At 35.1% G+C, this 27060-nt stretch overlaps 7 protein-coding genes and 7 non-coding genes across 19 annotated transcripts; 9 read left to right on the top strand and 5 right to left on the bottom strand.

Moving 5' to 3' along the window:
* Positions 1-28: 28 nt before the first annotated feature.
* Positions 29-8749, top strand: npr-12 (G-protein coupled receptors family 1 profile domain-containing protein; the record flags this gene model as incomplete). Of its 2 annotated transcripts, NM_001306803.3 has the most annotated exons (8): positions 29-45; positions 6558-6633; positions 6680-6934; positions 7086-7325; positions 7737-8086; positions 8142-8241; positions 8337-8435; positions 8533-8589. In NM_001306803.3, 8 exons carry the CDS (start codon positions 29-31, stop codon positions 8587-8589), a joined length of 1194 nt encoding a protein of 397 aa, NP_001293732.1. The 2 variants fall into 2 exon arrangements, with proteins under 2 accessions (NP_001293732.1, NP_501071.1); NM_068670.2 differs by lacking the exon at positions 29-45 and having other exon boundaries at positions 8533-8749.
* Positions 2617-2637, bottom strand: 21ur-9300. Its single transcript, NR_056019.1, has one exon.
* A 31-nt stretch (positions 8750-8780) lies between the features above and the next one.
* On the bottom strand, positions 8781-8801 carry 21ur-5850. The gene has a single exon (NR_056018.1).
* Positions 8785-8805, top strand: 21ur-9563. Its single transcript, NR_056017.1, has one exon.
* On the top strand, positions 8786-8806 carry 21ur-14346. The gene has a single exon (NR_056016.1).
* Positions 8807-9159: 353 nt separating this feature from the next.
* On the top strand, positions 9160-11555 carry cest-6 (Carboxylesterase type B domain-containing protein). Its single transcript, NM_068669.2, has 10 exons — positions 9160-9482; positions 9551-9657; positions 9705-9813; positions 9866-9961; positions 10007-10151; positions 10197-10394; positions 10458-10708; positions 10778-10863; positions 10936-11202; positions 11245-11555. Exons 1-10 carry the CDS (start codon positions 9257-9259, stop codon positions 11509-11511), a joined length of 1752 nt encoding a protein of 583 aa, NP_501070.1. The 5' UTR covers positions 9160-9256; the 3' UTR covers positions 11512-11555.
* A 714-nt stretch (positions 11556-12269) lies between these two features.
* Positions 12270-14307, bottom strand: gtnt-47 (Glycosyltransferase family 92 protein; the record flags this gene model as incomplete). Its single annotated transcript, NM_068668.2, has 7 exons — positions 12270-12723; positions 12775-12922; positions 12966-13330; positions 13374-13489; positions 13718-13820; positions 13864-13992; positions 14036-14307. The coding sequence occupies 7 exons, from the start codon at positions 14305-14307 to the stop codon at positions 12270-12272; spliced, it is 1587 nt and encodes a 528-aa protein (NP_501069.2).
* Positions 12643-12866, top strand: T22D1.20. The gene has a single exon (NR_056015.1). It is a non-coding gene; the product is annotated as an Unclassified non-coding RNA T22D1.20 (non-coding RNA).
* Positions 14308-15730: 1423 nt separating the features above from the next.
* Positions 15731-15841, top strand: T22D1.21. The gene has a single exon (NR_056014.1). It is a non-coding gene; the product is annotated as an Unclassified non-coding RNA T22D1.21 (non-coding RNA).
* An 808-nt stretch (positions 15842-16649) lies between these two features.
* Positions 16650-16896, top strand: T22D1.22. The gene has a single exon (NR_131560.1). It is a non-coding gene; the product is annotated as an Unclassified non-coding RNA T22D1.22 (non-coding RNA).
* Positions 16897-17513: 617 nt separating this feature from the next.
* Positions 17514-17720, top strand: T22D1.18 (Transposase; the record flags this gene model as incomplete). The annotated part of the gene is made up of 1 exon (NM_001380296.1): positions 17514-17720. The coding sequence occupies one exon, from the start codon at positions 17514-17516 to the stop codon at positions 17718-17720; it is 207 nt and encodes a 68-aa protein (NP_001367363.1).
* A 550-nt stretch (positions 17721-18270) lies between these two features.
* Positions 18271-20566, top strand: ruvb-2 (RuvB-like 2). The gene is made up of 7 exons (NM_068666.6): positions 18271-18320; positions 18414-18551; positions 18605-18733; positions 18785-19061; positions 19108-19498; positions 19550-19702; positions 20180-20566. Exons 1-7 carry the CDS (start codon positions 18279-18281, stop codon positions 20394-20396), a joined length of 1347 nt encoding a protein of 448 aa, NP_501067.1. The 5' UTR covers positions 18271-18278; the 3' UTR covers positions 20397-20566.
* T22D1.3 lies at positions 20565-24139 on the bottom strand (the record flags this gene model as incomplete). 5 transcript variants are annotated; one of them, NM_001028224.4, is made up of 9 exons in its annotated part: positions 20567-20825; positions 21502-21729; positions 21779-22073; positions 22125-22599; positions 22832-22867; positions 23442-23515; positions 23565-23784; positions 23834-23984; positions 24032-24139. In NM_001028224.4, 9 exons carry the CDS (start codon positions 24133-24135, stop codon positions 20804-20806), a joined length of 1605 nt encoding a protein of 534 aa, NP_001023395.1. In that variant the 3' UTR covers positions 20567-20803. The 5 variants fall into 5 exon arrangements, 3 of the variants coding, with proteins under 3 accessions (NP_001293729.1, NP_001368380.1, NP_001023395.1); NM_001306800.3 differs by lacking the exon at positions 22832-22867 and having other exon boundaries at positions 20565-20825; NR_131558.1 differs by having other exon boundaries at positions 20804-20825; positions 21502-22073; positions 24032-24135.
* Positions 24140-24811: 672 nt separating this feature from the next.
* ribo-1 (Dolichyl-diphosphooligosaccharide--protein glycosyltransferase subunit 1) lies at positions 24812-26994 on the bottom strand (the record flags this gene model as incomplete). The annotated part of the gene is made up of 4 exons (NM_068664.7): positions 24812-25430; positions 25487-25745; positions 25847-26766; positions 26830-26994. The coding sequence occupies 4 exons, from the start codon at positions 26992-26994 to the stop codon at positions 25014-25016; spliced, it is 1761 nt and encodes a 586-aa protein (NP_501065.2). The 3' UTR covers positions 24812-25013.
* Between the last annotated feature and the right edge of the window lie 66 nt (positions 26995-27060).

The following is a 27060-nucleotide window of genomic DNA, read 5'->3' as shown; positions in this document are numbered from 1 at the left end:
AGGCCGATTTTATAGCAACATCACTATAATGACAGTTCACAAAACGTAAGTTGTTTTTAAATGTTTCTGACAGAAAGTTTCAGACAGTAGCATAAACTAAAATAAAACTGTTTCAAATTGTGTACAAATCAAAGGAACGTTGCAGAACAACGATGCTGTTTTTGTTTCAACTTTAAGACGTAACTTTAGATACATGAACATTTAGTGGTCTTCTTCTTTTTTGGTCAAAAAGTGTTCTTTACTTCCTTTCCTGCAAATTGCAAAAAAGAATCGAAAACACAAAAACCAGAATGGTCCTCCACAATTTTGAATAATATATGGCTCACGAACCCTGTCATCCCAGGAATATTTTCATGGTTTCATGGAATTGTTCGTATTTTTCTTGATGATGTGGGTACCAATTCTTCTTAAAAACGTTCAAGTGGGCCATGCTTCATTAATATTTTTGTATTTAAGCTTTCTAAGAAACATCTTCCAAATGTTATCTTGATTTTTTACAAACACCGACATTCGATTTTCAATACATTTTTCTGATCATTTATGCAAATCTGATTTGTTTTTTCCTTTTCTTTTCCTTATTTCAACATTTTTATCATGCCTACTTCATCTTTTTCCCATTCCCATTGCACAAGATTTTCCTCACTATGTTTCTTCAATAGCTTTTCATTATTCCGTGCTTCAACAAAAAATTTATGCGAATTTTAAAATTGAATTCGTACAAACAGGATGTTGGCATCTAGACGAAATGTCGACTGACATTCACAAATGGTTTGACATTTTTGAAATTAATTTTTGTACAGAAAAGTAATTTCCAAAGAATCTAGGATACGGTTGGCATATCGAAATTCCAGTTCCTTATGGGTTTTTTTTCGTAGAAATTTCGAGCGTATAAATACCAGATTTTTCGAAGGCTTTGAGATTTTAGTTTTCATCATCTTGCTGTCAAACTGTACCTAATCGTTTGAATTTAAAGTTGAAAGCTTGATTGAAACCTGTAAATTTTTACTGTACCGAGATCAGAGTGATAACTTTGCGATAACATCACACAGTTGTACCATCAAGCGGACAATATTTCGCCAATTTGGAAATCTCGCAATCAATAGATATTTGATTGGGACCAGATCATTTAGTTAGTTTATTCTTAGGTATTTGAAGCTCAACTTATTCACAAAATGTTTTGCTAAATTTCCAAGAGTCCACCTACAATTTAATAGTCTTATTTGGCATTTCCGTATGCCCACCCACCTCCATTTACTTACTCTATTCTTGTCCATTTCCTGTGTATTCTATGTTTTGAAACACACTCAAATTCACCTTACCCATTCAATTTTACAAATTCCTAACCTCGAAGGAGGTACTTCATTGAGAAGAGCTAATCGACTCCTATTCTTCGTTTCTTCTTCTTTTTTTACATTTTGTTTCAAAAGAGTGCTGTGACGATAAGAATTTATTTTATATCAGGTCATCATTTTCTGTGAGCAAACTAGATATTTTAAGTGAAAAATTATAGTTTAAAAAAAAAATTAGTAACATTTTCAGACGTATACGTACTACTTGACTGTCTCATGATTGCCTACTGAATGTTTCCTCATATGTTAGCGTGGGCTCCAGCTTTTGATTTTTGTGCCTTACGCATTTTTGTAATCTCAGTTCATGCAACACATTTTCAAGAAGTTTGACAAATAGGCATTTTTGGTCGCGGAAGAGTTAAATAATATCACTCTAGAAATGTAGCTTTTATATTCCCAATTGGCGTCAATAAATTATTCATTTTTCATAATTTCTGATTATTATTCAAATGTTTTTAAGTACCAGGGTGTACCAAGCATCTCTAATTAGTTACCATGACAAATTGATCCCCATAGTTTGAAGCTTATACCAATAGTATTAATCTTCTCAATTTTTGAAGACTCTTTTAATATTTAATTCATTTCTCTTCGCCTCTTCCTACATTTTCTATTTTTATTCTTGACTTCCTGCTCTTCGCGGACCTTTTGAGAGCATTTTGTCGTAAAATTAAATAAAAATTGAAGGGGGAATGAGCAGGAAGAGAAATTGCAATTTGCTCTTCACCTTTGAGTATAAAAAAGAAAGAAAAAAAGAGCACACAATAAAATATATTTCAATTTCAATTTACCTTCCAATCAATTCTTATCTGGATTTCATTGTTCTTTTTTGGTTTTTAGTCTCTTCATCAAACCCCGCTGGGATTTTTTAGGGTAATGGAGTCTGAAAAAGAGGAATTGAATAAAAGAAGCAACGAAAGATTTAGAATCATAGATTACGAATCAAATGGAACACGAGATTTCTTGCTGAAGTTAGCAAATAACAACCACTAATCGTCAATTTTTGTCACTTTTACAAAGAATTTTTTGGAAGATTTTTGGAATGATGCTTATCAAGAGCATCATCCTAATTGTAGACCTTCACATTAGAAAAATCAAAGTTAATGCGCAAGTTCATCTCAAGCGAACAGTAATCACAAACTCCAAGAGCCCCGTTTTTGGTCAATTGTTTTTTATTTGATCTGTGCCAAGAATATATTAATTTTTCTTTTTTTTTCAATTTTAATCATGTATTTCATTATAATTTCTCATAACAAATTCGTGGGGGTATGAAGCCCTAATTTGTTCCTCATCTTGAAGCATCATCCACCTCCATTTTAATGTGTTTTTTGGAACAGCTTATTTTTTATTCGGCACATAAAAATATTTTTTAGGAGGCTTGTACAGAAATTTAAAAAAATTCTAATTTTTAGGATTAAGCATTAAGTTTATCTTCTTATCCTGTTACATTTATCATAAACTTCGCCGAGTGTCACAATTTTTTTTGTGAAGTATATTTTTGTCGGATAAAAATTTCTCAAAAGCAAATTATTTGCTCTAATATATTTTTAATATACTTCCCATTGTATGATTCTAGTTTCAAGCTCATCTACTAGTCATCCGACACTTGTTTTTCAACAAGAAAAAAAACAACAAAAAAATTGGAGAAACCTTGGACCCATCGTCTCCGTTTCCCCCGACGTCGCTACTTTTCTATTCTTGTCTATCTATAAATCTATGAGTCAGAAGAAAAGATACAAGATCATTTTGTTTCCGGCATTCAATTCTTTTTTGGAATCAATTAAATTGAATAAAATTAGATTTGAGGTTCCTTGGACGCGAATTTAATTCGGGATCTGGCTCGTGTGTATCACGAATTTCTTGTCTCGGAAAAAAGTTTAAAGACGTCATTTAAGTTGAGAAAGGATAAAAAAGCTTAAAGAACACGTATTCGTATCAATTTCTAATTTTCTGACCTTTCAATGAGATGTTCTAAAAGTCTATAGGAAGAAGCCTTCAATTAAAAATTCAATGAAAATATTTTCAAAAATAGTGAAAATCTGTTGTGAATAATAAAACAATATAAGGAAATAGAAGAAAATCTGTTTTTATTTTTTATTTTCTTAATCTAGAATTATTTCCGTTTATTCAGATATTTATTTAATGGTTTTCAATAAATGATTCAAAACACAAAAATTCAGGAAAAAATATTACTGTTTCAAAAACTGAATTTACTCACGCGCATAATAAACCTTTGAACTTCGTAGCACTCAAGTTCAAATTTCATGATCCTGACGTATTCAACATTTACAACTTTCTTGCTTGTGACTATTTCTTCATTAAAATTTCATTCACTTTCTCTCTCTTCCTTTTTCTTACTTTTTTTCATTTTTCCTCCCCTTCCATCCTATCTCCGCGTTCTTTTTTCCCAATTCTAATTGATTCAGAACCGACCAGATCAACATTGAAGCGTGAAATTGAAATGACTGCCTAAAAGGTTCCAGAAACTCTGGTGAATGGAGTCTCTTGTTTTGTTGTTTTTTTTTTGTTTTGACAAAATTTTTGGTTTTTCTGTGTGTGGGGGGCTTCCAAGAAGAAGAAGAATAACCTAACCATTCCAATTCTCAGCAAACCAAATTATGTTTTTTGATTTGAAAATTTAGTGTCCAATTTTAAATTCTATCCATATACGTTTGAATTTTAGATTGCTTTCACTTAGCACTTTAGTTTTCTTTTCCTAATGTGATTTTCGAATTTCAATTTTAAACTGTTATGCATGACTTCATCCAAAACCACTCAGATTTTGGAACTTTTGAAGCTGACCTCCATTCAAATTTATTTATATACATAACATTTAAAGGGGGGCACTGCCAATGAACATTTATTTGGATATCTCGGAAAAATCTAGAAAATTACAAAAAAAACATCCAAATTGTTGCTAATCTCGCAGTTTGGGTGTCTTTCAAAAAACTTTAGACCAATCAGCGCAAAACTCCACCCACTCCCGTTTTTTGGTCAAGAAGTGGGAGGATAGAAATGCTGATTGGTCGCATTTTGGAGGAAATTCAAAAATTTAGAATAACAAGAATCATCCGAGTCGAGATTCATTTCGGACTTTTCCGGGCCTTTTAAATATCCGGATTGACGCTACTCCAATTTGAAGATTTCCGACATTGCATTGAACGGACCTAGACGTTTTTTTTTTAAATTTTTTTTTTTGGACAACCAATTAGCATTTTATGTCTTATGAATGTCTAATGTAGCTTTAGTGTCAACTATCATTTTCTGGAAAGAGTGTGAAAATTTGAAGTGTTTTTTATTGCTTTCACTGTGACGTGGGAAAATTTACGTTAACGAGATATTAGAATTCAAAGATCTTTTGTTTATGTCAGTTTGATTTTGATGACAATCTAGGATCTATAGGTATACAACTCTCTGCGTGACTGTTTTTAAAGTGATCCTGCCAACTCTCAAAGTACACGAAAAACAAGTTATCTCGAATTACGAACTTTTAGTTCAAAAATACAAAAAACCAAAAAAATAATGTATTATTTGAAACCATAAATTCAAGCGGATTATGTTCAAAATCTTCCTTTTTACATCCTAGCACTTTCGACGCAATTTAATATTCAATGCATACACGGAAACGGGTCTTGAATTTTTGAACGGAAAATGTGAATTTGGTGGTTTCGCGCTGGATTTCTCAGTTTTAAAATCTATATTTCTCCGAAGCGGGGGAATTTTTTTTTGTTTTGTTTGTATGTTAGACCAGATTTTCGTCTGACCAGATCTTCTCAGATCCAGATTTTGAAGCAGGATTGCAAAAAGGAAATATTATTATAGAAATTGACAATATAATTTGAGAATACGAATTTCAAATTAACTCTCCGTTAACGTGAAACTTGTTATCTGAAAATATTAAATTTTTTATCAAGCTTTCATTGTTGCCAGGCACGTTTCCAGGACTCATGCCTTCCTAAATTTTGGCAAAACAAAAAATCTTTGCGGTACGGCGATAAAGCATTTTCCGGGTTTAACAAATTCAATATACAGTTTTTGTGTGTTTTTGCAACTGTCAAAATGCACAATAGGCAGCCATTATTGATCCTGCATCGTGTCTATACGGTGCCTACTCTATTTTTTGCCTTCTGGAGTTTTTCGAGTTAATGGAAACGATTTTCTAAAACAGTTCCTAGAATAATTATGCTGAAATCAAATAAAATCATATGTTCTGGGCATTAAGACATCGGATATCTCATGTAAGAGCACTTTTTGTTTTTTTTTTTCAGCTATCCTTTGCCTCTCATTTTTTTGACTCAAATTCCCGTGCCAATCTTTCCATCTCTTTACTTCTCGTCCGTTCAACTCATTTCCCTTCTGTCATATAGTTTCTTGTTTTTTGGGGGGACATATATGAAATAATTTCCTTTTAGTTGTTGGCTACATGAAAAACACTAAAAAGTTCCACTTCCATTTCAGAGAAAAACGGAAAAACGAGCTAAACCAATTAAAAGTCAGTGTCTCATTCGCAGCAGTCAAACTTTAGTTCACGTCATCAACTTTGGACGTTTTTCTTCAAATTCTTCACCAGACTCTGTTTTTACTTTTTTGCAAAATTTGTTGCCTTTTTCTAGAAGCGAGCCCTTGAGAACTTTCGAGCATTAGATTAACATCTTAAATATAGTGCAAGGATATTTCTGGAACAGGTTAGAGAAACAACTTCTTACCAATTTATTCTCTATTCAAAGAAGTTCGTATTTTTCCTTTCCTGTTTTGACAATTTTTATGTACTTTCTGTAAATATGTCACAGCATTAGTTCCTTATTGATGTTACCTATTCAGGAAGCTCTTAGCCGTTTTAGATTTTTTTTTTCGCAAATAGCTCGCTTTGCCTTTTTCTTATTTTTTAAGGGATTTTTCTTATGCTAGAATGTCTCTCTGAATCCTATTGTAGTTTTCCATTTCCTATTTGACCCCCTTTGGCAGTTTATGTTGTGATAACCATGGATTTCATTTTGTTTTTAAATTTCATACTATTAAAACATAGTTTGTACGTTTTAAATTTTTTTACTGTTACAAGGTTTTATGTTAAACTCTAGGTTCTAGAGTCTAGAACCGTAGAAGATTTTATTACGCAGTGAAATAAAATACTCAATTGAATTTTTTTTAAGTCTTTTTTAAAATCTATTTTTATATTTTTAAATTTCTGAAACTATAAACTTTTAATTTCAGTATGCAACCGCCAAACTCTACGGGACAATGGACAGAAATTCACTGCGATTGGTTTGCAGAAATGCAAAATTATCAGGTATTTGAGTTTTCCTGTTTTGCATCTCCAATTGAATTTTTTCCAGAACAGTCTCTACAAAATAAATTTTGATGGATCCCCAATAGTGCCAATGTATGGGTTGGTGTGCTCATTCGGAGCTCTTGCCAACTTTATCGTTCTCCTCGCATTTGTCAGAACTGCAAATCTTCGAAACTTGAGAAACAGTTTCATTGTGAATTTGGCATTTTCCGATTTGATTCTGTGTGTGGTCACAGCGCCAGTCACTCTCTATACGAGTTTAAATTTATTTTGGCCATTCGGAGATTGGTCGTGCAAGTTTGTAAGTATTTTCATAGTTATATTTATCAATAGCAAATATAATTTGAAATTTATTAGAATTTTTCGAAACCGTTAAAGGTTTGTAAAGTGTGAAAAGAAACATTTAGAAAACTTCAGTTGAGGTTTTCAAGTTATTGATTTTTCAATTTCAGCTCGCTGGTGTTCAAGCAGTGAACACATTTGTTTCATCACTTACTCTTGCATTCATTGCAATGGATCGTGTTCTTCTAACACTTTGTCCAGTTCGATGGAGATTAGCAGCAACTGCACCACTTTTATGCTATGGTGTCGTATGGATCATTTCGATCATAGTTGCTCTTCCATATGCATTGGCAGTAAGCTCAAAGTTGGCTCCATTTGATCCATGGAGTGATAGAGCAACTCCCAAAATGGTATGTGTCTTATTATCAAGTTAATATTAAAGTATTATTTAAATTATTCATTTTCAAAATTCCACTCCTTTTTTATTTTTTTGTTTTAATTATATCAATCAGCAAGTTCGCACCGTTGATTTAAATCGTTCTTGAAACATGAAAAAAATGTTCCAATAAAACATTCGCTGAACACTTTACTTAACACTTTTATTGAAACAGTAAGAAAATAATTTAAAATGTTGATTTTCTTCAGCTAACTTGCTTTTTTTAACTTTTTTACTCGTTAGCATCCTTTCAAATTTCATAGGGATCTTAATTTAAATTCTTAATGTTTTGAATCCAAACCTATCAATGAACAAGTTTGAACTGTTATAATATAAAATAATTCTAAACAGTAAGAAAATGTTCACAAATATTGATTTTCTTCAGCTAACCTATTGCAACCGTCAAGTGCCAGAAATATGTGCAGAGATGCAAGAAGCCTGGGATAATGCAATTGTCTCAAAAACCACGTACACATTTGTAGTACTTGGTATTCAATATATTCTACCACTTGCTGCCTTGGCATATGCATATTTCCAAATCGGGTCAACAATTCAAAAACGATCAAAAGTATCACGTACAGTGGATACAACAAGAAGAATGCAAATGCAAAATAGAAATCGAAGAGCTCTTTTGTTGCTCTTTTTGTTAGTACTCACATATGCCGTGTGTTGGGCTCCAATGAATATTTATCATGTTTTGAATGGTCTCGAGATTATTAACTATTCACAAAATATGTAAGTTTTAAGAAACAGGAAAAGTTATGTAAAATTATTTTTAATAAATTTTTAGGTACATCTTCTGTCATTTGGTCGGAATCTCTTCAACGTGTGTTAATCCAATAGTATATGCACTGGTCAATGAATCATTTAGAAATGCTTTACAATCAATGGTGAGTTACATTTCAAAAAACAATCTTCAAAATTAATTTAATGAAATGTTTAGAAGAGACAATTTTAATTTTTCCATTAAACATTATTATTTCAGATTCTTCAATTCCGCCCGTGTTACGTCACAACTACCGGTACAGCAGCCACCAACGTGTATGCATATTCTGCGACTTCGAAGGCGGAAAATGTCACTTTGGTGAGTTTTTAATTGACAACGCTTGTAATAAACTCTTTGAACGAAAAAATTAAAATTTGAAATAATGCATATTTTATTGAAAATTCCATAATTTCAGATGCGTGATCCTTTCTCAACAACTCCTCGTCCAAATGAACGCCCAGACAGTGTTTGAGTCTATAACATATTCTACTCCAATTTAAACATTTTAATATGATTCATCACGACATAATTGTATTGTATATTTCTCGGGTGCCACCGATTTCTCAACGTTCTCAATGAATTTTTTCATTTGACTTTATGGTTTGAAAATGAATTTTTTAACTGTTTCAAAATTTTCATGTAAACATTTCGACAAAGATTTTGAGAATTTCGGAGAAATAATCATTATTTGAAAACCAAACCTAGGATCATAAATGTTGATGTTGAAACAGTGGAAATATTACAACTTATTTTACGAATTCATGGATTAAAGAAAATTTGTAATTTTTCTAGTTTTTTTTAAACGTTTTACAGTACTCGTTAACAGTACTCAACATTCGTCGGCGATTTTTGGTGAGATTTGTCAACGTGTTAAAACGACTCAAAAGCTCAGCCAAATGGTGCCAGAGAGCTGCTCAAAATCAGAAAAATAACACGATGTTAACATTTCCCTAATAGTAAGATAACCTTTCCTGAGCTAATCGATAAAAAAACAAGGCACACGAATAATTATTGCAGAACTATCTTATCTATCTGGGTCTCTATTTCTTTATTAGTGTTCTCTATATGTATGTGTTATCTGTTCGATTATCATTTAGTTGCACTTATTTGCATTTGGATATTTTATTGCTCTGTCCTATATGGGAAACTTCGACATGTTAATATTTGTACTTCTTATTGTCTATTCTGCCTACAAATCGTGTGAAGCTGGTGTTATTACCACCTCCCTGGGCAGTATAAATGGAAATCAAATAGGATCGTATCAAACATTCAAGAAGATTCCATTTGCAAAGCCTCCGATTGGAAAATTGAGATTTCAAAAACCAATGGCTGCTGAGAAATGGGAAGGGATTCTGAATGCAACTGGTAGGAACTTTTGATTTTCAAAACCCCGATAATAAAAGTTTTGAAATCTAAGAAAATATGTGTTTTAGAGTACGGCCCAGCTTGTATGTCAAATTCCTCGACTTCAAAAAGCCCACAAAAATGGATAGATGAAGATTGCCTTCACATAAATATTTTCACAACGGATACTTGTTTGGTAAGTTGTATCTTTGAATGTTTTACTATCTATTAATTGTACTTCAGAGCTCAAAAAACTGTTCAGTGGTGTTTTACGTTCATGGAGGAGAGTTGGTTTATGACTCGGCAGTCATGTTTGAGGATAAATACCTATTTGACACATTTTCTAGTCGAGGTTTTTTTTTTAATTTAATTTTTCATAACAAAACTATAATGTAGAATTTCAGATGTGATTCTTGTGATCCCTGCTTTTCGCCTTGGACTCTTTTCACATTTTGTTGTAGAAGATCAGAATGTTGCTCCAAACAATTTGGCACTTTATGGTTCACTTTTTTACTAGTAACTCTTCAATCTATTATTGTTTTTAGATATTCTATTGGCCCTTGAATTTGTGAAATCAGAGATTCACAATTTCGGAGGGAGCAGTGATCGAGTCACGGCATTTGGGCATTCTTATGGTGGTCATGTTGTCTCTGTAATGGCATTCAGTACTGAAATTAATACAGATTTGAGGTAGTTTCAAGTAAATTTTGCAACTTCAAAATATATATTATTAAGCTACTTCCAACGTGTAATTTGTATGTCATCAGTGAATGTATGGGACTCTCTGGAGTTTGAAATAGAGAAAACGATGCGATTTATTCAATATGCAAACTGTTCGGTTCCACAAGATTTAAAAAGTAGGATGACAAGTTTTGAGCAAGATTCTTACATGATGGAATGCCTTCAAGATATTGATTCAATGGAGTTATTGAGGTTTGTTTTTAAATTTCAGCCTTTATTGAGAACTTTTTATTTCTAATTGCTAAACTCATGCAGAATTCAGCGAAGTCTGGAAGACGAAGGACATCCAATTTACAGTGGTCTTGTCCTTCGAGAACCACTCATTCAGAATGTTCTAGTTCAGGATTTCTATGAAAAACCAAAAAATATCCCAACTCTGACAGGATGTACTTATAAAGAACTGGACAAATTTCACGCGTATCACAATATTGTTGAAACACTCGGATATGAAAACTATAAAGAGTGTGATGACAAATATAGAGACGATAGGAAGTACGGAAGATTTGGTGAGGAATTGGTAGTAATTTTGATGAAAGCAATTTAAAGTATTATAATCATCCCTTCATAAGTTTCAGATCTTAACAAACACGCGGATGAAACTTTTGGAATTCTTGCCCAAACCAAACTGAAAGTCGATAAACAGTTAGATAAAGGAATTCCGGTAGGTTAACTACTAAAAATAATTAAAAAAACCAACCTTTCTAATACCTTTTTAAAAATTATATATTTTTAGACATATTTCTATGAATATTCATATCCAAAACATCCTTCTCATACTGATGATCTTTCCTATATAATGGGCGTTCATGCATTTGAAAAAGATGAAAATGAGATACATCTTGCCAAATCGTACCAAGAAATGTTCATGAACTTTGTGAAATTTGGAGAGCCAGGCGGTGGATTTGAAATGTCGACTTTTGAAAATTCAAGTTATTTCAATTTTTACTGGAATGAAACGACCGGAGAAAAGTCTTCAATGAAAACTAATTTCGAGAAAGAGGTATTTCATTTCAAAACTTTGAAAATTATTTTTACTTTCCAGATCATCAAATACTGGTTGAAAGACATGTTCGAATATGATCAAAATATTACAGCTGCAAAACAACTAAAAGTAGCCATAACCCGGTCAGCTAAATTCAATGTATCTGAAGACCAATTGCCATATTTGTATATTTCTATGTTGATAATTGCTTTAATATTTCTAACAGGATGTCTTGTTGGGAAAATATGTTGTGTTCAGCCACGGGATAGACATTTGTATATTCAATTAGATGGACTTGATCATGACTGTTACACTGTCAAAAATTAATTATTGATATTGAAATATTTCAAAAATAAATTTTTAATGAAATACATAACTTTTTAAACACTTGGTGTCCGTAAATCGACACCTAGTAAATCGTGTTAGCTCTTTTCGCGGCCCGGACCCTGGAGGTGTCTATGACATAATTGAGATAGAAACTAGGGCAAATAATTGGAGTTCATCAAACTTTGGCACATATATTTAACTAGAAAGTTTCCAAAACTATTTGAAGTAGCGGAGAAAACTGTAAACTACTTCGAGACTTTCAGCGGTAATCAGTATAAAACGAGTTTCAGAATCGCGTGTCTGCCAATATCAGGTTTCTGATTCCAAATAACCAATTGAACATCCCCAAAATATTTCCTCTTCGAAATTTTTCTGTCTACAAAGAATTATTTGTGTTTCTGTCCTTTGAAAATGAGTAGATCTACAGTCGAGATTTCATGTTTCCACATAGTTTATCTTTTGACTAGATCTGTTTTGTCTCAAACACCTGAATATAGTGGCTTCAGTTCTTTGTTTCAAATACTATAGTCTGTATCCTGTTCAAAATTTTTGAGATTGGAAGATTTCAATGCGGGATTTTGAAATGTTGACGTCATATGTACGTATTTCCCAAAGAAAAACTGCAATGGCGTACACCCAAAAAACACGTTTCTTGTGGCAAAAAATGATGCACTCTGAAAAAATATGGTATTTGATAAAGAAATATAAATTTTAAAATTTTTATTGTTAATTGTTTGAAACTGGATAACATAACATATTTACTGATAACATCCGATGTCTTTAGTCCAAAATGAATTACTCGAGAAATGAAATGTAAATGGTTCCATATGGGGTCCTGAATAATATTCAGCATCTGAATGTACACAACGATATTCTTCTCTTTGTGGTAATTCACAAAGATCTGCATTCGGGCATTGCATTGGACCTTTTCGACGTTTGTTATCAAATATGAAACCATAGAATGAATCATAATAACATTTGAATACAATTGGCAAATAAAAATCTTCACTTGGAAGTCGTTTTGAAATTTCAACGACTCGAGATTGATTCCGCATTCTCCAAAAATCATATTCAATCGCTTTAATATCTTCTTCTCTGATTGTTTCGTTTAATGGTTCAAATTCCATTTTCCAGAGATGTGTGATATTGTTATGACCATTTTTCTGGAGTGGTCGTTGAACATGAACAAGATGAGGGAAACTGACATTATGCCTGAAAGGGTAAAAGTTTTAATTGAATCTCGCAAGTTCAATATTTCCCCACCTCGTATTTGGATCTTCATGCCAACTGTAATGAATCCACGTGTGATTGTAGGTTTCTGGTTTTACAACGACTTTTCCACGTTTCACGGTTGGAGACGATCGGAGACTGGCGACAAGTTCAGAGAAACTGAACTCTGACATTGTTTCAGCTAAAACAATCGTGCAATTGGATGTGGTTTTCAGGACTTTTACCTTTCACGAACTCATGCTCCCGTCTTCCGTAAAACAGTGATGTCGTATTCGGTTCAATTGCCCATTCCGCATTAAATTCTTCCAAATATGTTGAATAACTTGCTGGGAACAGGATATCGTCCATATCAAAAAATGCAATGTATTGTGCAGCTTCCTTGTACTGCAAAAGACAATCTGTCTCTGCTCCTGCTTGATTTCTCCATTCAATATTCCCGTTTGGCTCAAAATACGGTGTTTCAATTTTCTCAAATTTCATTCTTAACCAATAATCAAGTGTCAAATATCCCTGTCTTTCATATTCTCTCATTAATTCAAAATAAGATTCTATCATTGAAGTTATGTACATATGAAGATGCCCTCCAAATCTGAAATTTTTGTGATTACTTTCGAAGTCAATGTGAAGCCAACCGATTTGCCACGTGTACATGCATCAAAAACATTTGCCATTGTTCTGCAACAAATTGTGGAGAAATGCATATGATAACTGGTTTTGGAGCTGAATAACAAGCCATTTTGAACGGAATCTGAGATTATGGATAGTTTTAATTTTATAGAAAATTATTGAATTACTTGAGGTTTTATCCAAATGCTTACAACTTTTTTTTCTGAAACACCTTTTAATGTGGATTTGCGTTACTCGCTGCTGTCACATAAGCTGATAAAGTGTTTTGTTTAAAGTAATTTTTTTATGGTTCCGGGATCTATTTTTGAAATGAAAGAGAGACTAGGGACATTCAAGAATGTATACTCACCTCAACTTTTACTCCATTGGATTCCATTTCCAATTTTTTCAAATTCTCTATTGTGTTCGTTCTAGCCATCGCAGTAGTATAACGACAACTTGGAACTCCTTCTCTAAAAATCTTGATTTTAAATTTCTCGGTTTCTCCGAACTTACACTTTTGAGACAGCTTCTGTTGAATCAGAATGAGTACCATTTGATCCAATAACTTTGTATATTGCATTTTCAACACTAAAATTAACTGAATCAACAACCATATTCAATGCAATCGCGTTTGATCCCAATCTAAAACGGACAATTTTTTTCAAATTTTTGAAAAATTTCTTACGATTTGGATGTTGGATAGTAGTAGGCAGATGTAATGAAAACATGGGAAACTGGAAGAACTCTGCTTAAACGTCTTTGTGGATCAATAATCACTCCAGATTTTGGAATTGAATTTTTAATTCTACTAATATAATTTGTTGTATTCTCCGATGTTCTAGTATTTGATGATTTCTTCAACAGTTGACTAACTGGAGCTGTATACAATAATACTAGTAGTAGAAATATCACAAAAAACAGACAGAATTTACTTCTGAACATATTTTGAAGTCGCATTTTTCAAATGAAACAAATCTGTTTGATGTTCTTGGTCTGCACCAAGTCCAGAAATAAAAATGGGAGAAATAAAATGAGATTCGAAAAATGAGATTAAATTTGTTGAAATTTTCTATCTGGTCTGGGAATCTACCTGTCTGGGCACGGTTAACAAACCAAATTTTAGAATTTTTAAATACTCCGTTTCATGACCAGATTAATTATTTCAGAGATTACAAATTTTCCAATACATTGATTCTTTAAAAACAGCAAACTCTAGCATTTTCGGAACTTTGTCGATAAATAGTCTGGTCATGATATTGCAAATTTAAAATTGTTTGATTATTGTGTAAACAGCGTAAATTCTTAAGGTACTCATTTTTCTGAATAACACGAAATTTAAGGCTCAAGATATTTGTTGCTCGACAATATGTTAAATCTTGGTAGAGACGTTGCCGAAGGCACAACAGTATTCAGAATTTCTAATACAACAAGTTTTATTGGTACAAGGGAAATTTCAACATTTTTACACAGTTGTCTATATTTTCTCTGGCTCTCCAGTTGGTGGTGGTGGGGTTCCAGTTCCCTTCGGTGGTGGTGGTGGACGACGAGAAGCATTACCTTCTCCAGAAAGATCCTGTGGTTCTCCAGTTGGTGGTGGTGGTGGGCTTCCAGTTCCCTTCGGTGGTGGTGGTGGACGACGAGAAGCATTACCTTCTCCAGAAAGATCCTGTGGTTCTCCAGTTGGTGGTGGTGTTGGGCTTCCAGTTCCCTTCGGTGGTGGTGGTGGACGACGAGAAGCATAACCTTCTGCAGAAAGATCCTGTGGTTCTCCAGTTGGTGGTGGTGGTGGGGTTCCAGTTCCCTTCGGTGGCGGTGGTGGACGACGAGAAGCATTACCTTCTGTAGAAAGATCCTGTGGTTCTCCAGTTGGTGGTGGTGGTGGGCTTCCAGTTCCCTTCGGTGGTGGTGGTGGACGACGAGAAGCATTACCTTCTCCAGAAAGATCCTGTGGTTCTCCAGTTGGTGGTGGTGGTGGGCTTCCAGTTCCCTTCGGTGGTGGTGGTGGACGACGAGAAGCATTACCTTCTCCAGAAAGATCCTGTGGTTCTCCAGTTGGTGGTGGTGGTGGGGTTCCAGTTCCCTTCGGTGGTGGTGGTGGACGACGAGAAGCATTACCTTCTGTAGAAAGATCCTGTGGTTCTCCAGTTGGTGGTGGTGGTGGGGTTCCAGTTCCTTCGGTGGCGGTGGTGGACGACGAGAAGCATTACCTTCTGCAGAAAGATCCTGTGGTTCTCCAGTTGGTGGTGGTGGTGGGGTTCCAGTTCCCTTCGGTGGTGGTGGTGGACGACGAGAAGCATTACCTTCTCCAGAAAGATCCTGTGGTTCTCCAGTTGGTGGTGGTGGTGGAGTTCCAGTTCCCTTCGGTGGTGGTGGTGGACGACGAGAAGCAGTCTCACCAACTGAGAAACGCGGAGCCGCCAGAGAAGTTACCGCCAAAGCGGTGAAGAGTAGTGTTAATTGGAAAGTTCTCATTGTGAATTCAATGAGTGATACTATTTCAGTTTTTCCTTTTTCTTTTATATCACTGTGAAATGTTGTCGTTCTCTGTCTGACGACATTTGAGCTTCCGGTGAGCTAACCATTTCAAAAGGTTCATGAGCATAGTTCTCGAGCATTTTTATTTTTTAATTTAAATTATCAGAAGATGAGCGTTATCAGTTATGATGTAGAATAGATCAACATCAAGTTATCAATCATTTAGTGATTACATTATGTCAATAGTCTAGGTTAAGTAATCAGTTGACATTGCCAATTTAGATTCTATTGAACTTTTACAGAAATATTTGATACAGTTGACGCAAAACCAGTGTCATCTACAGATTGCACCAGAGACGAAAAACAATTAACATAAAAATTACCAAAATTAACCTTTATAAGTGCTGAAACATTTTAGAAATACCACAGAGTACCTTCAGCATCTGGAAAATTCTGAGGGCTCCAAAATTTAAAAACAAGTTACATCCAAATAATTATATATTTAATTTGCAGTTTTCATGATTTTTTATTCAAAATTTAAACGCATACATGTCTTGTAAGTTAAAATTAGTAATCTTAACAGTATAAAGGAAACTTTAAATGTATAATAGTACTCATAGATAATATACAGTATCGCAACTTTAAAAGATATCCATTTTTCTGAAACCACGTTATTCTGATCTTTCACACATTTCTTCAAAACTTTGTGAACAGTTTGACTGAATTAATTAAACATAATGGCTTGAATGCCATCTCCGTCTGTTTCAACAGATATGAATCTATTCTTTCACAAATCCACTGCGTCATTCAGGACTTCATTTATCTTCCTATTGATTCTTCAATTCACTCCGATTAAGTTTTACTATTTGATGAAAGTTCAACTTCATCGTCATTTGAATTATGTGCTCTCTTTATTTCTGGTATTATTGTTTCTGATTTATGTATTCTCAAGAACAGACTTACATTTAAACAGTGTCTAATGTTGTTTTGTGTGAATTGCAATGAGAGTTTATAATTTTTGTGACTAATTTTCATTTTGACCTTTGAAGAAATAAACGATTTTTTTGTTGTTGGGTTATTTTTATGTGTATAGTAAAATTGAAATGATTTGCTTCTTAATATTTTTGATACCGTATATTCTCTATTAGTTCGGCACCCCCAATTGCTCAACTTTGACAGCTTATATCTCGGATTTAAGCCAAAAATTTCAACTAAGAACATCTTTGTTAAATCTTTTTCTTTTTCTATGTTTTTCATTTTTCGATATCTTCAAAAGCGTGCGAGTTACATATACGCTATTAAAATAGAGCGGTTGAGGTGCCGCACTAATAGAGAATATGTGGGATATAGAGCTCTTTTCGAATGTACAGCGTATCTGTTAAATTTCTGTGATAGTTTTTGAAAATTAGTTTCTGAAAATGAAAACTTATAAGTAGGTTACGATAGAATCATGGAATCGACTGCTACAGCACTTTCCGAAAGTTTGAATTCAGGATATGCAGGATTTCTACCAAAACGTTCCACCGCCTCGGATTTAATTCTCTAAAATCGTATTTCCTAGCCAGAAAAAAGACTTGCCACGTGTAAGCGAGAAGACAAGGCAAAGGCTTGATAGCAATCTTCGCTTCTAAGCATATGCTTTGAAAACCCCGCATACAGCCTCATCGTCGCCCTCATTTCTCTTCCAAATGGCTAACATTGTACCTATTCATAAATCTTTAGAGTATTCACTGGTTGATGTACCACTTCTTTGTAAGAATGATGATCCGAATGATGAGATTGTGATCTATAGCAAATATTCGAATTCAAGAAGATTTATTGATTGGGCTCTTGTTATCACTGTGGCAATTACAGCATGCTATTCCTTATTCACATTGAGCAAATTTTATCTTTGAATTATTGGGAAAAAAGGTTTTGATTGATTTCTTTTGGCATTTTAATTAATTTCTTCAGAAATGATCCCGGCAATCGAACTTGAACATTCTGGTAAAAAAAGAGCATCTAAGTATTCAATTGCGCTTTTTTTCTATATTTATCTTTTTTATAATTGGTTTTATACATAAGATTTTATAAGTTCTGATTTTTTTAATTGATAAAATAAATACATTTATTTATGCTCGATTGATCAAATTTGAAAACATTTTACAAGGCTCATAAAGATTAAATTAATTTTCTTTAATATCCAGTCACTTTCAAAAACTTGACCGACCAAAATAACTTTAAATGCTTAATTTATAAATTTTTTTAAAATTAATTTATCCAACTCCAGATCACGTTGCTATATAATTAGAGAGTGAGACGCAGAAAGTGCGAGTTGACGCACTTCTCGTGCCCCTTGATTGACGCTTTTTCTGTGGTTGGCGCGTTTCGTGCGCGCGATTTTCGAATTTTAGGTTCACTTTTTCCGAATTTCAGCAAATTTTCAGCTTTATATTTCAATTTCAGACATCAAAATGGCGACATTGGACGGAATTAATGTGAAAGATATTGTAAAGGTATTTTGTTGCTCATATATTCAATTTTTGTGTTCAATTTAGCATATTTTCTAATAAAATCTAGGTTCAATTGCATTACAGTATATTTTCCAGGTTGAACGCACCTCCGTACATTCACATATTACTGGTCTAGGTCTTAATGATCGTTTAGAAGCTGAATATGTGTCTGGAGGAATGGTCGGCCAGGTTGCCGCTAGACAAGCTGCAGGACTTATTGTCAAAATGATTCAGGTAATGTTTTCTGCACAAAAATTCAAAACTAAAATTGCTACTATATTTTTTAGGAGGGAAAAATTGCCGGACGTGCTCTTCTTGTGACAGGAGAGCCTGGAGCTGGAAAGACTGCTATCGCCATCGCAATTTCCAAAGAACTTGGTGAGGACACCCCATTTGTCAGTATTGTCGCTTCAGAGGTTAGTCTAATGTTTTTTTTCAGATTAATAAATATCTTTTTTAAATTTCAGATTTATTCAAACGAAATCAACAAAACAGAGGCACTTACTCAAGCTTTTCGACGTGCTCTGGGAATTCAGATTAAAGAAGAAACTGAAGTTTTGGAAGGAGAAGTGATCTCGTTGGAAGTTGATCGGTCAGCAAATGGAATGGGACCAAAGGTCGGAAAACTCACAATGCGTACAACTGATATGGAAACTATCTACGATCTTGGATCAAAAATGGTTGATGCGTGTCTGAAAGAGAAAGTGATGCCCGGTGATGTTATTCAAGTTGATAAGGCTTCTGGTGAGAATTTTATTTAATCAAAAAACTGAAAAATTATCGTTTTTAGGACGTGTTACTCGACTTGGCCGTTCATTCAACCGTTCCCACGACTATGACGCAATGGGTCCAAAAGTGAAGCTTGTTCAGTGTCCAGATGGAGAAATTCAAAAGAGACGTGAAACTGTTCACACAGTTTGTCTTCACGACATTGACGTCATCAATTCTCGTACCCAAGGATACGTGGCACTCTTCTCAGGAGACACTGGAGAGATCAAAGCAGAAGTGAGAGATCAGATTAATAAGAAGGTTTTGGAGTGGAGAGAAGAGGGAAAAGCAAAGTTTGTACCAGGAGTATTGTTTATTGATGAAGCTCATATGCTTGATATCGAATGCTTTTCGTTCCTCAACAGAGCCATCGAAGGCGAACTCAGTCCCTTGATTATCATGGCCACCAACAGGTTTGCAAATATATTTTTTTTAATATTGAGTTTTTAATTAAATATCTTTAGATTGATCGAAAAAGTGCGTGGAACAGATGTCGAATCTGCTCATGGCATCCCATCTGATTTCCTTGATCGTATGCTCATCATCAACGCGATCCCATATACTAAAGAAGATACAGCAAAGATTTTGTCAATTCGATGTGATGAAGAAGGAGTCAAGTGAGATATATCTTTTAAAAACGCTCCACCGGCAATTGGAAACGCTCTGTCCCCGATCCATGGGTCTTGTTAGGAAAATGGCGACAAAACCGTGAATTCAAACGTTTTTCGATCAGCTTCGCAGATTTCGCCAAAATTTAGGCATTTTTCCGATGTTTTAGTGGTTTTTTGAGCTGAATGAGGTTTTTTTTATTTGACTGAATTTTATTTTATCAGTCTGCATAAAAATCACTAAGAAAAACTGGAAACTTGAAAAAAATGACGAAAAATGCTTTAAAAAATTGGTGAAATCCGAGAAACTTATCAAAAACGTTTCAATTTCCGGTTTTGCCGTCAAATACCTAACGAGACCAATGTTTCGGGGATGGAGCATTTTTATTTGGCCGTGGAGCGCGATTCCACGTTTATTTTGAAACGGGGTTTATTTGTTCGACCCAACAATATTAAAAGTCGATAGTTTTCAAATCAAATTTTCAGATTGCAACCAACTGCCCTTGATCTTCTAGTGAAATTACAAGAAGCCACATCTCTTCGTTACTGTATTCATCTCATTGCTGCTTCTGAAGTTATTCGTATTCGCAGTAAAGCTGAAATTGTCACCACTGATCACATTGGATCAGCTTATCGTTTGTTCTTCGATACTAAAAGATCGGAAAAGATTTTGACCGAGGAATCTGCTGGATTCCTGCAATAAAATCTTTCTCATTTGTTCCACCATTGACTCTTCTCAGATCCTCAAATTTTGTTGTTGATTTATGTTTTGCCTGTTTTGACTATTTCGATTCCCTTTTCATTTCGCTCTCACTTTCTACTAGTTTTATAAAACAATTCACATTGTTACCATAAATATTGTTGAAAAAGATTAACAACAGTACTTTATTGAATTACTACAAAAAATGCTCACAAAGATTAACGGCAATATTGATGAAACAACGGGGGCACACAAATGATAAAAGAAAAAATAAATGCAAACAAATTTAGATCAACGGGGCACCGTGTTTGGTGTCAGAATGCTGGGTGGGGTTTGAGGTTTGATCTGGATGAAAGAAAAAAAAATGAATTCAACAATCAAAAATTAACAAGTTTCCGTGACGTCAGTGATTAGTAGAGACGCTTTTCGAACCTGAAAAATCATATATCATACTTGTTATGAATAAATTTGAAATTTCAATTGAAAATGAAGAGAAATGACAGGTTTTCACAAGTAGAAGTGTGCTGACAAGTTTAGTGCATCACAAAATGAACTATTCAGTGATTTTAGAGAAGCTTTGATTTTTTGAAATATAAATGATTTCTGTACTTCTTGATAAGTTTTTAAGATTTTGCACTATCACTTCCACTTAATTTTCTACCTGTCAAATTCATCATCATTGGACCAACCCTCCACGTAGATTGTTCAATTCTGAAGTGCTCGTTCAATTGCCTCTTTGGGTTAGATTACGCATAGTCAAGGGTGTAACATTTTCCGATTTTTCAGGGAAAATAGAAAAATCGAAAAATAAATTTCAGAAAATTAACCATAAAACTCAATTTTCTATCAAAGTTTGTTTCTGTAAATGAGAAAAATTGTTCTAAACGGCGAAAAATCGATAAAGGAAAATTTAAGATTTTACTATTATAGAAAATCGAAATTTGTTTAATTTTTGAATTTTAAATAGCTTAAATTTTGGTAATTTTCCCTTTTGATTAAAATAAATTTATATGGGTTTTTTCATCATCAAAACAAATTTGGTTGAAAAAATGTATTTTTGATGGTTAATTTTTAGAACTTTTTTTCTCAAATTTTAATTTTAACTCACGAGTGCAACGAATGAACGCCTCCCTCCAGTTGAGCGTTTGTCGAACGTCTCTCAAATTTCACGATTCCATTGTCGACTTTCTCACGGAAATCACGGAGAGAGCGAACACCAATGTCTTGCATTCCATGTTGAACACCACGAATGAGGTATGGGATGAATTTATGACATGATCCACGATCTTTCATGGTGGCGGAAACTCCTTGAGCCACTTTAATCTGATCAGATTCACTGAAATTAAATGACTTAAAAATAAGATAAAATCGAAAAAAAAACATGCGCAGTGAAATAACGATCTTGACTTGAAGCATGAGCTTCCATGGCATCCAGTGAACCCATTCCTCTGTATTTCTTCACACGAACACCTCCCGGTCCCCAGAAATATTCTCCTGGCGCTTCAGTGGTAGCAGCAAGAAGACCGCCCATCATAACAGCTGATGCTCCAAGTGAGATGGCTTTTGTAATGTATCCAACATCACGAATTCCACCATCTGCAACAATTGGAATACCACGTTGATTGGCGTAACGAGCAACATCATAGACAGCAGTTCCTTGAGCACGTCCAACAGCCATAACTAGAAAATAAAAGTATTTGAGAATATATTATTTTCTTATTATTATCTCACCATCTTGTGTGATACAAATCGATCCACTTCCCATTCCAATACGAAGACCATCAGCTCCTTGATCAATGAGAAGCTTAGCTTGAGCTCGTGTAACAACGTTTCCAGCGATAACTTGAACATGTGGATGTTTCTCCTTGATGTATCTGAGCATCGAAATTTGGTATGTGGATGATCCATTTGATGAATCAATGATAAGAACATCAACACCAGCTTCAACGACACGATCAACTGTGTATTGAGATTCTCCGCGAGTGTTAACTGCAGCTCCGCAGAGCAATTGCCCCTTAGAGTCGTATGAAGCCATTGGATAGTCACGAGCCTTCAACAAATCAGATCTGCACAGCAAAGCGCACAGTTCACCATTGTCATTGACAATTGGCAACTTTCCAAGTCTGTGCTCCTTGAGTTTCTTCTGTGAAAGTTCTGGAGCGTCATTGATGTGTCCCAAATGAAGTTGATCAACAGAGACCATGATCTGAAAAGTTTTTAATTGTATCTCGTTACATCATTTTTAACCGAAAGTAAGCATTAAATTGCTATAAAAGCGTGAAAGTATAAAGATATGCTTAGAAAACTATTTATCAATGAATTGTTTTTTGTGGAAAGTATTTAAAAAGGACAGAACGGACCAAGTTAGGCGAAATGCAATAAAAACGAGTTAGAAACTGGGAAAGTTTGGGATAGATTATTGGGTAAAAAGGGCTTACCCTTGTGATCGGAGTGGTCGGCGTCACATCGTTCGTCTGAATTCACACAATTAGGGTGGAGAAAAGCACACTGATTAGGATAATTTAATTGGTCAGTCAATTTTATTAGGAAGTTTGATATTAGGGTAAAATTTATGGATGAAAAGTTAAAAAAAAATCACATGCACGTACACTCAAAATAAGAAAACTGCGTGGCGTGTACTGCAGAAAACCTCATATTTAGGCCCCGCCTTTTTCTTGTCCACTCACGGAGAAAAGGCGAAAATTTGGGGACCAACCAATATCAGGCCGCCGACCTACTGGTTCCGCGCGCCGCTTTGTTTAACTCGCAGCGGGCGGAGACAGCTCGCCACGCCCACAGCGAGTTAAACATAGCGGCGCGCGGAACCCGTAGATGTCGGCGACCTGATATTGGTTGGTCCCCAAATTTTCGCCTTTTCTCCGTGAGTGGACAAGAAAAAGGCGGGGCCTAAATATGAGGTTTTCTGCAGTACACGCCACGCAGTTTTCTTATTTTGAGTGTAGTGTTCAATCGGCAAAAATTTTAAGTTTGAAATGAGTTTGTTTATGTGATATTTAAAATCAAGCACATAGAAATATATAAACTTACATCGGAAATTGGGGTACCTTTTTGACCGGCTACGTCCATTGTAATAAAGTCAAAATCGCGAGATGTAACCATTCCTGAAAGTATATTTTTTATATCCTCTGTACTTTCTTATAAACCATTTACCAATGAGTTTGCTACCAACTCGTCCATCTTCAGTAACCGGTGCTCCAGTATAACCATACTTCTTTTTAATTTGAATCATATCAAACGCAGTCGAGTCACGACTGAGACAATGTGGTTGCATCACGTATCCTTGCTTGAATCTTTTCACTTTGAGAACTTCAGCGGCTTGATCTTCCGGCTTTGGGAAATTTCCGTGAATAATACCAATTCCACCGTAAAGCTGAAATTTATTTAAATTGTTTTCAGAATATAAATTCAGTCAGACTAACCGCCATAACGATAGCCATTCCACTTTCAGTTACAGTGTCCATTGGAGATGAAACAAGTGGTGCTTTAATTTTAAGATCTTTCGTGATGTTGGTCTCCAAGCTGACGTCGTGCACTCCGAAATTGATAAATCCAGGAAGAATGTTGAAGTCACTGAAAGTCAAATATTTTATTAAAATTACACCACGCAAAATAAATACTTGTATGTCAGTCCAGCCTTGTGAGCCATCATCTCGTGGACGGTTTCTCCATCGGTAAGTGAGTTATCAAGCTCCAATGAATTGAAGTCTTCCGGTCGAACCATTTTTCTGGAATTACGATTTAATTAAAAATATTTTTAAGCCTACATAAGATCAAAAATGAAAGAAAAAGAGAAATTGGTTACAGAAAAGTAATTCAATTTTCTCATTTTCTCATCTCTAGAAGATACGAAAAATGTATTTGGCTTCCTTTTCACACAAGGAAATCTTCTTAGATTTGGCTTTTTTTCGGCGGTTTCCATGGAGCTCTTGCCGAGCTTTTCATGGAGGAAAAATAGATGGATTAGCTATCTGCGTTTCTCAAAATTACACTATTTCCACTTGGCTGAATGTTTTATTTATGAGAAACACTCCTAAACTATTAAACGGCGGATGAATAACGGTTGCAAAAAGCCTCGTTAGCTCGGTGGAGAGATCAGAGAAAAAAAGAGTACATTCGCATTCAATTGATCTGCTGCACTCGCTATATAAAAATGAATGAACTTGGCTTTCTAGGCTGTATTTATAGTAGAATTCAAGGACAATGAACACTCCCTAAATACATATTTCATTGAAAAATTGCGATATTCATTGAGGCCGCGGCGGCGGCGACATGAAAGACTGCACTTTCCTTGCAAAACTTAGCAGAAACAACAAAAACACATTACAGTTTTGCGGAACTCAAATAGATATTTCGCGAGATGTAAAAACCCGCGGTAGAAAACAAAACTTCCGAGCATTCCGGAAAAAATAATTTATAAACATCAAGGATCCCAGAAAAATAACGTTAAAACAATGAAAACCCATAAAAAGGTGGAGGGATAAAGGAGATTATTACAACTTTGGGAGTGGGGGAGGGGACAAGAGAATCACATTTTAATAAATAAAATTATTTTTCAGCCTAAACTTTAACAATAAATTAAGGGGCATTTGAAATTTTTGATCAGATCGAGGCGAGTACACTATCAGCACGGTTTCTTGCATCTTTCACTTTGTTCAAGAATTGTTGTTCTTCTGTTCCAGCAGTCTTTGTTGTGCTTTTCTCGACAGCTTTCAAGTAGTTATCAACAGCATCGAAAACGGTTTTGTCATACTTCAGAAGCTCTGACGCTTTCTCAGCAGCAGAAGCTCCGGAATCGGTTTTCAGGGTCGCAATTTTGTCAGTGAGCGTAGAATTTTCCTGGTTTCTAGCAGCAATGAAAGTCTTCTTGGCCTCTTGAAGATCGGCATCATTCTTGGTAGACTTATACTGCTGCGATGCTTCAATAAGATCTTCATAAGCAGATTGCTTAGAATCAACAGATTTGGCGAGGTTTCCTAGGATGATTTGGGATCGTTCTTCGGCGTCCTTTGCTGGGTCCTGAAAATTGAAAATTATTCGAGGTTTTTATCAAATCAATAGAAAAAAGATCTCACCGATGAAATTGTAAAGTCAAATCTGGAGTAAACAATGATCACAAAGAATAGTGAGAAGAAGAACGCAGATGCAAGAAGTGGCTCACGGAGCATGTCGACGAATTCAAACTCATAGGTTACGGTGAAGAACTGACTGTGGTCTGGCACAATGTTTTCCTTCTCGAGAACAAGAACAAGACGTCCAGTAGTATCGAGATATGTTGGCTTGAGCTCCTCTGGTCTTCTGTCAACAGCATATGGAGTGGCCACCTTTACACGCCTGAAAAAAGAGAAAATCATTTCAGCATTTAAAAATGGAAATGTTAACCAACATAATAACTTTTTTTGAAAACTAACGCAATGAGTAAAATGAAAACTTACTTGACATGTTCTGGAAGAAGAACTTTAGTGCGCAATTTCTCTACAACAATATCATTGAACACATGATCGAACAACTTTGTTTTGAGAGCATACTGATTTCCTTTGCTGTACAAATACTCTTCCGATGGCAAATTGTATCCGATGACATACGACGTCTTCCATCCTCCAAAGAGTGGGAATCGTGGACGAATCTCAACGTCAACGCTGTCAGCACGGATTCGTACAGCGGATGTAGAAATGTTTCCGATCTCATCACGATAATAGATATCTTTAGCTTGAGCAGGAAGAACTGTGGTAAACTGTTGGAGTGCTGGTTGGCGACGTCCACGACGGTCCATTTGGTAATCGATTCTTGAGAATGGACCATCAAGCTCAGCTCCCTTGTGAACCAATTCAATGTACTCCTCCACAGCGATGTTTCCCCAGTGAGAAACCTCGATGAATCTTTCCACGATGGTGGCAATAACGAATGGCGAGTTATTTTCATAATGAACTTTGACTGGTTTCGTCTCAAAAGCTGGGATATTAACATATGGTCCGTAGATGACACGTTCCGTTTCTTGTTTCGATGGAGAAACTGTGGTTGCGGATAGAAGCTTGCCTCCTTGAGTGGTTCTAATAGTTGTTTTTTGGGTCACAGTTTCGTACAGGGAAGGAACGTATGCAGATGTGTGAAGAACAACAAATTGACTGTCAGATTGCTGAATCTTGGATGGGAGTGGCTCAAGTACTTGTGTGATACGAAGATTGATTCTTATGGTAACTTTGGCTCCCTTGGCAACAGGAGTTCGGAGGTCTACTTCGTAAACTGCAAGATCCTTTTCGGCTGGTTTTTCAGAAATTTTCAATTTTCCTTTGCTTCCATCGATTCCAGCAGAAATGAAAGAAAGAGTAGCAGATTCTTCTTTAGACAAAGCAATCTGAAAAATAAAGTTGAAATATAGGAAATATAGTGAATTTTCAGGAAAAATATATCTACATACCAAAACTTTCGATTGAGGTCCATTTCCAACGTTCTCAAATGAATACAATGTCGAAACCTTGACAATTTGTGACGTGGCATCGATGGTTCGGTCAACATTAGCGGCTTTCCAAGCGTCTTCAGCGAAAACCGCCCCCAGGAGAGCGATGGCAAATAGCAATCGCATCTGGAAAAATTAGATATACAATCAAAAATGCAGAAAACCCAAAAATGTCATATTAAAACGTTTCAA

The sequence above is a fragment of the Caenorhabditis elegans genome, chromosome IV (assembly GCF_000002985.6).
Source record: "Caenorhabditis elegans chromosome IV".
Lineage (NCBI taxonomy): Eukaryota > Metazoa > Nematoda > Chromadorea > Rhabditida > Rhabditidae > Caenorhabditis > Caenorhabditis elegans.
Note: the sequence above shows the minus strand (reverse complement) of the source record. Positions and strands in the feature narration are given on the sequence as shown.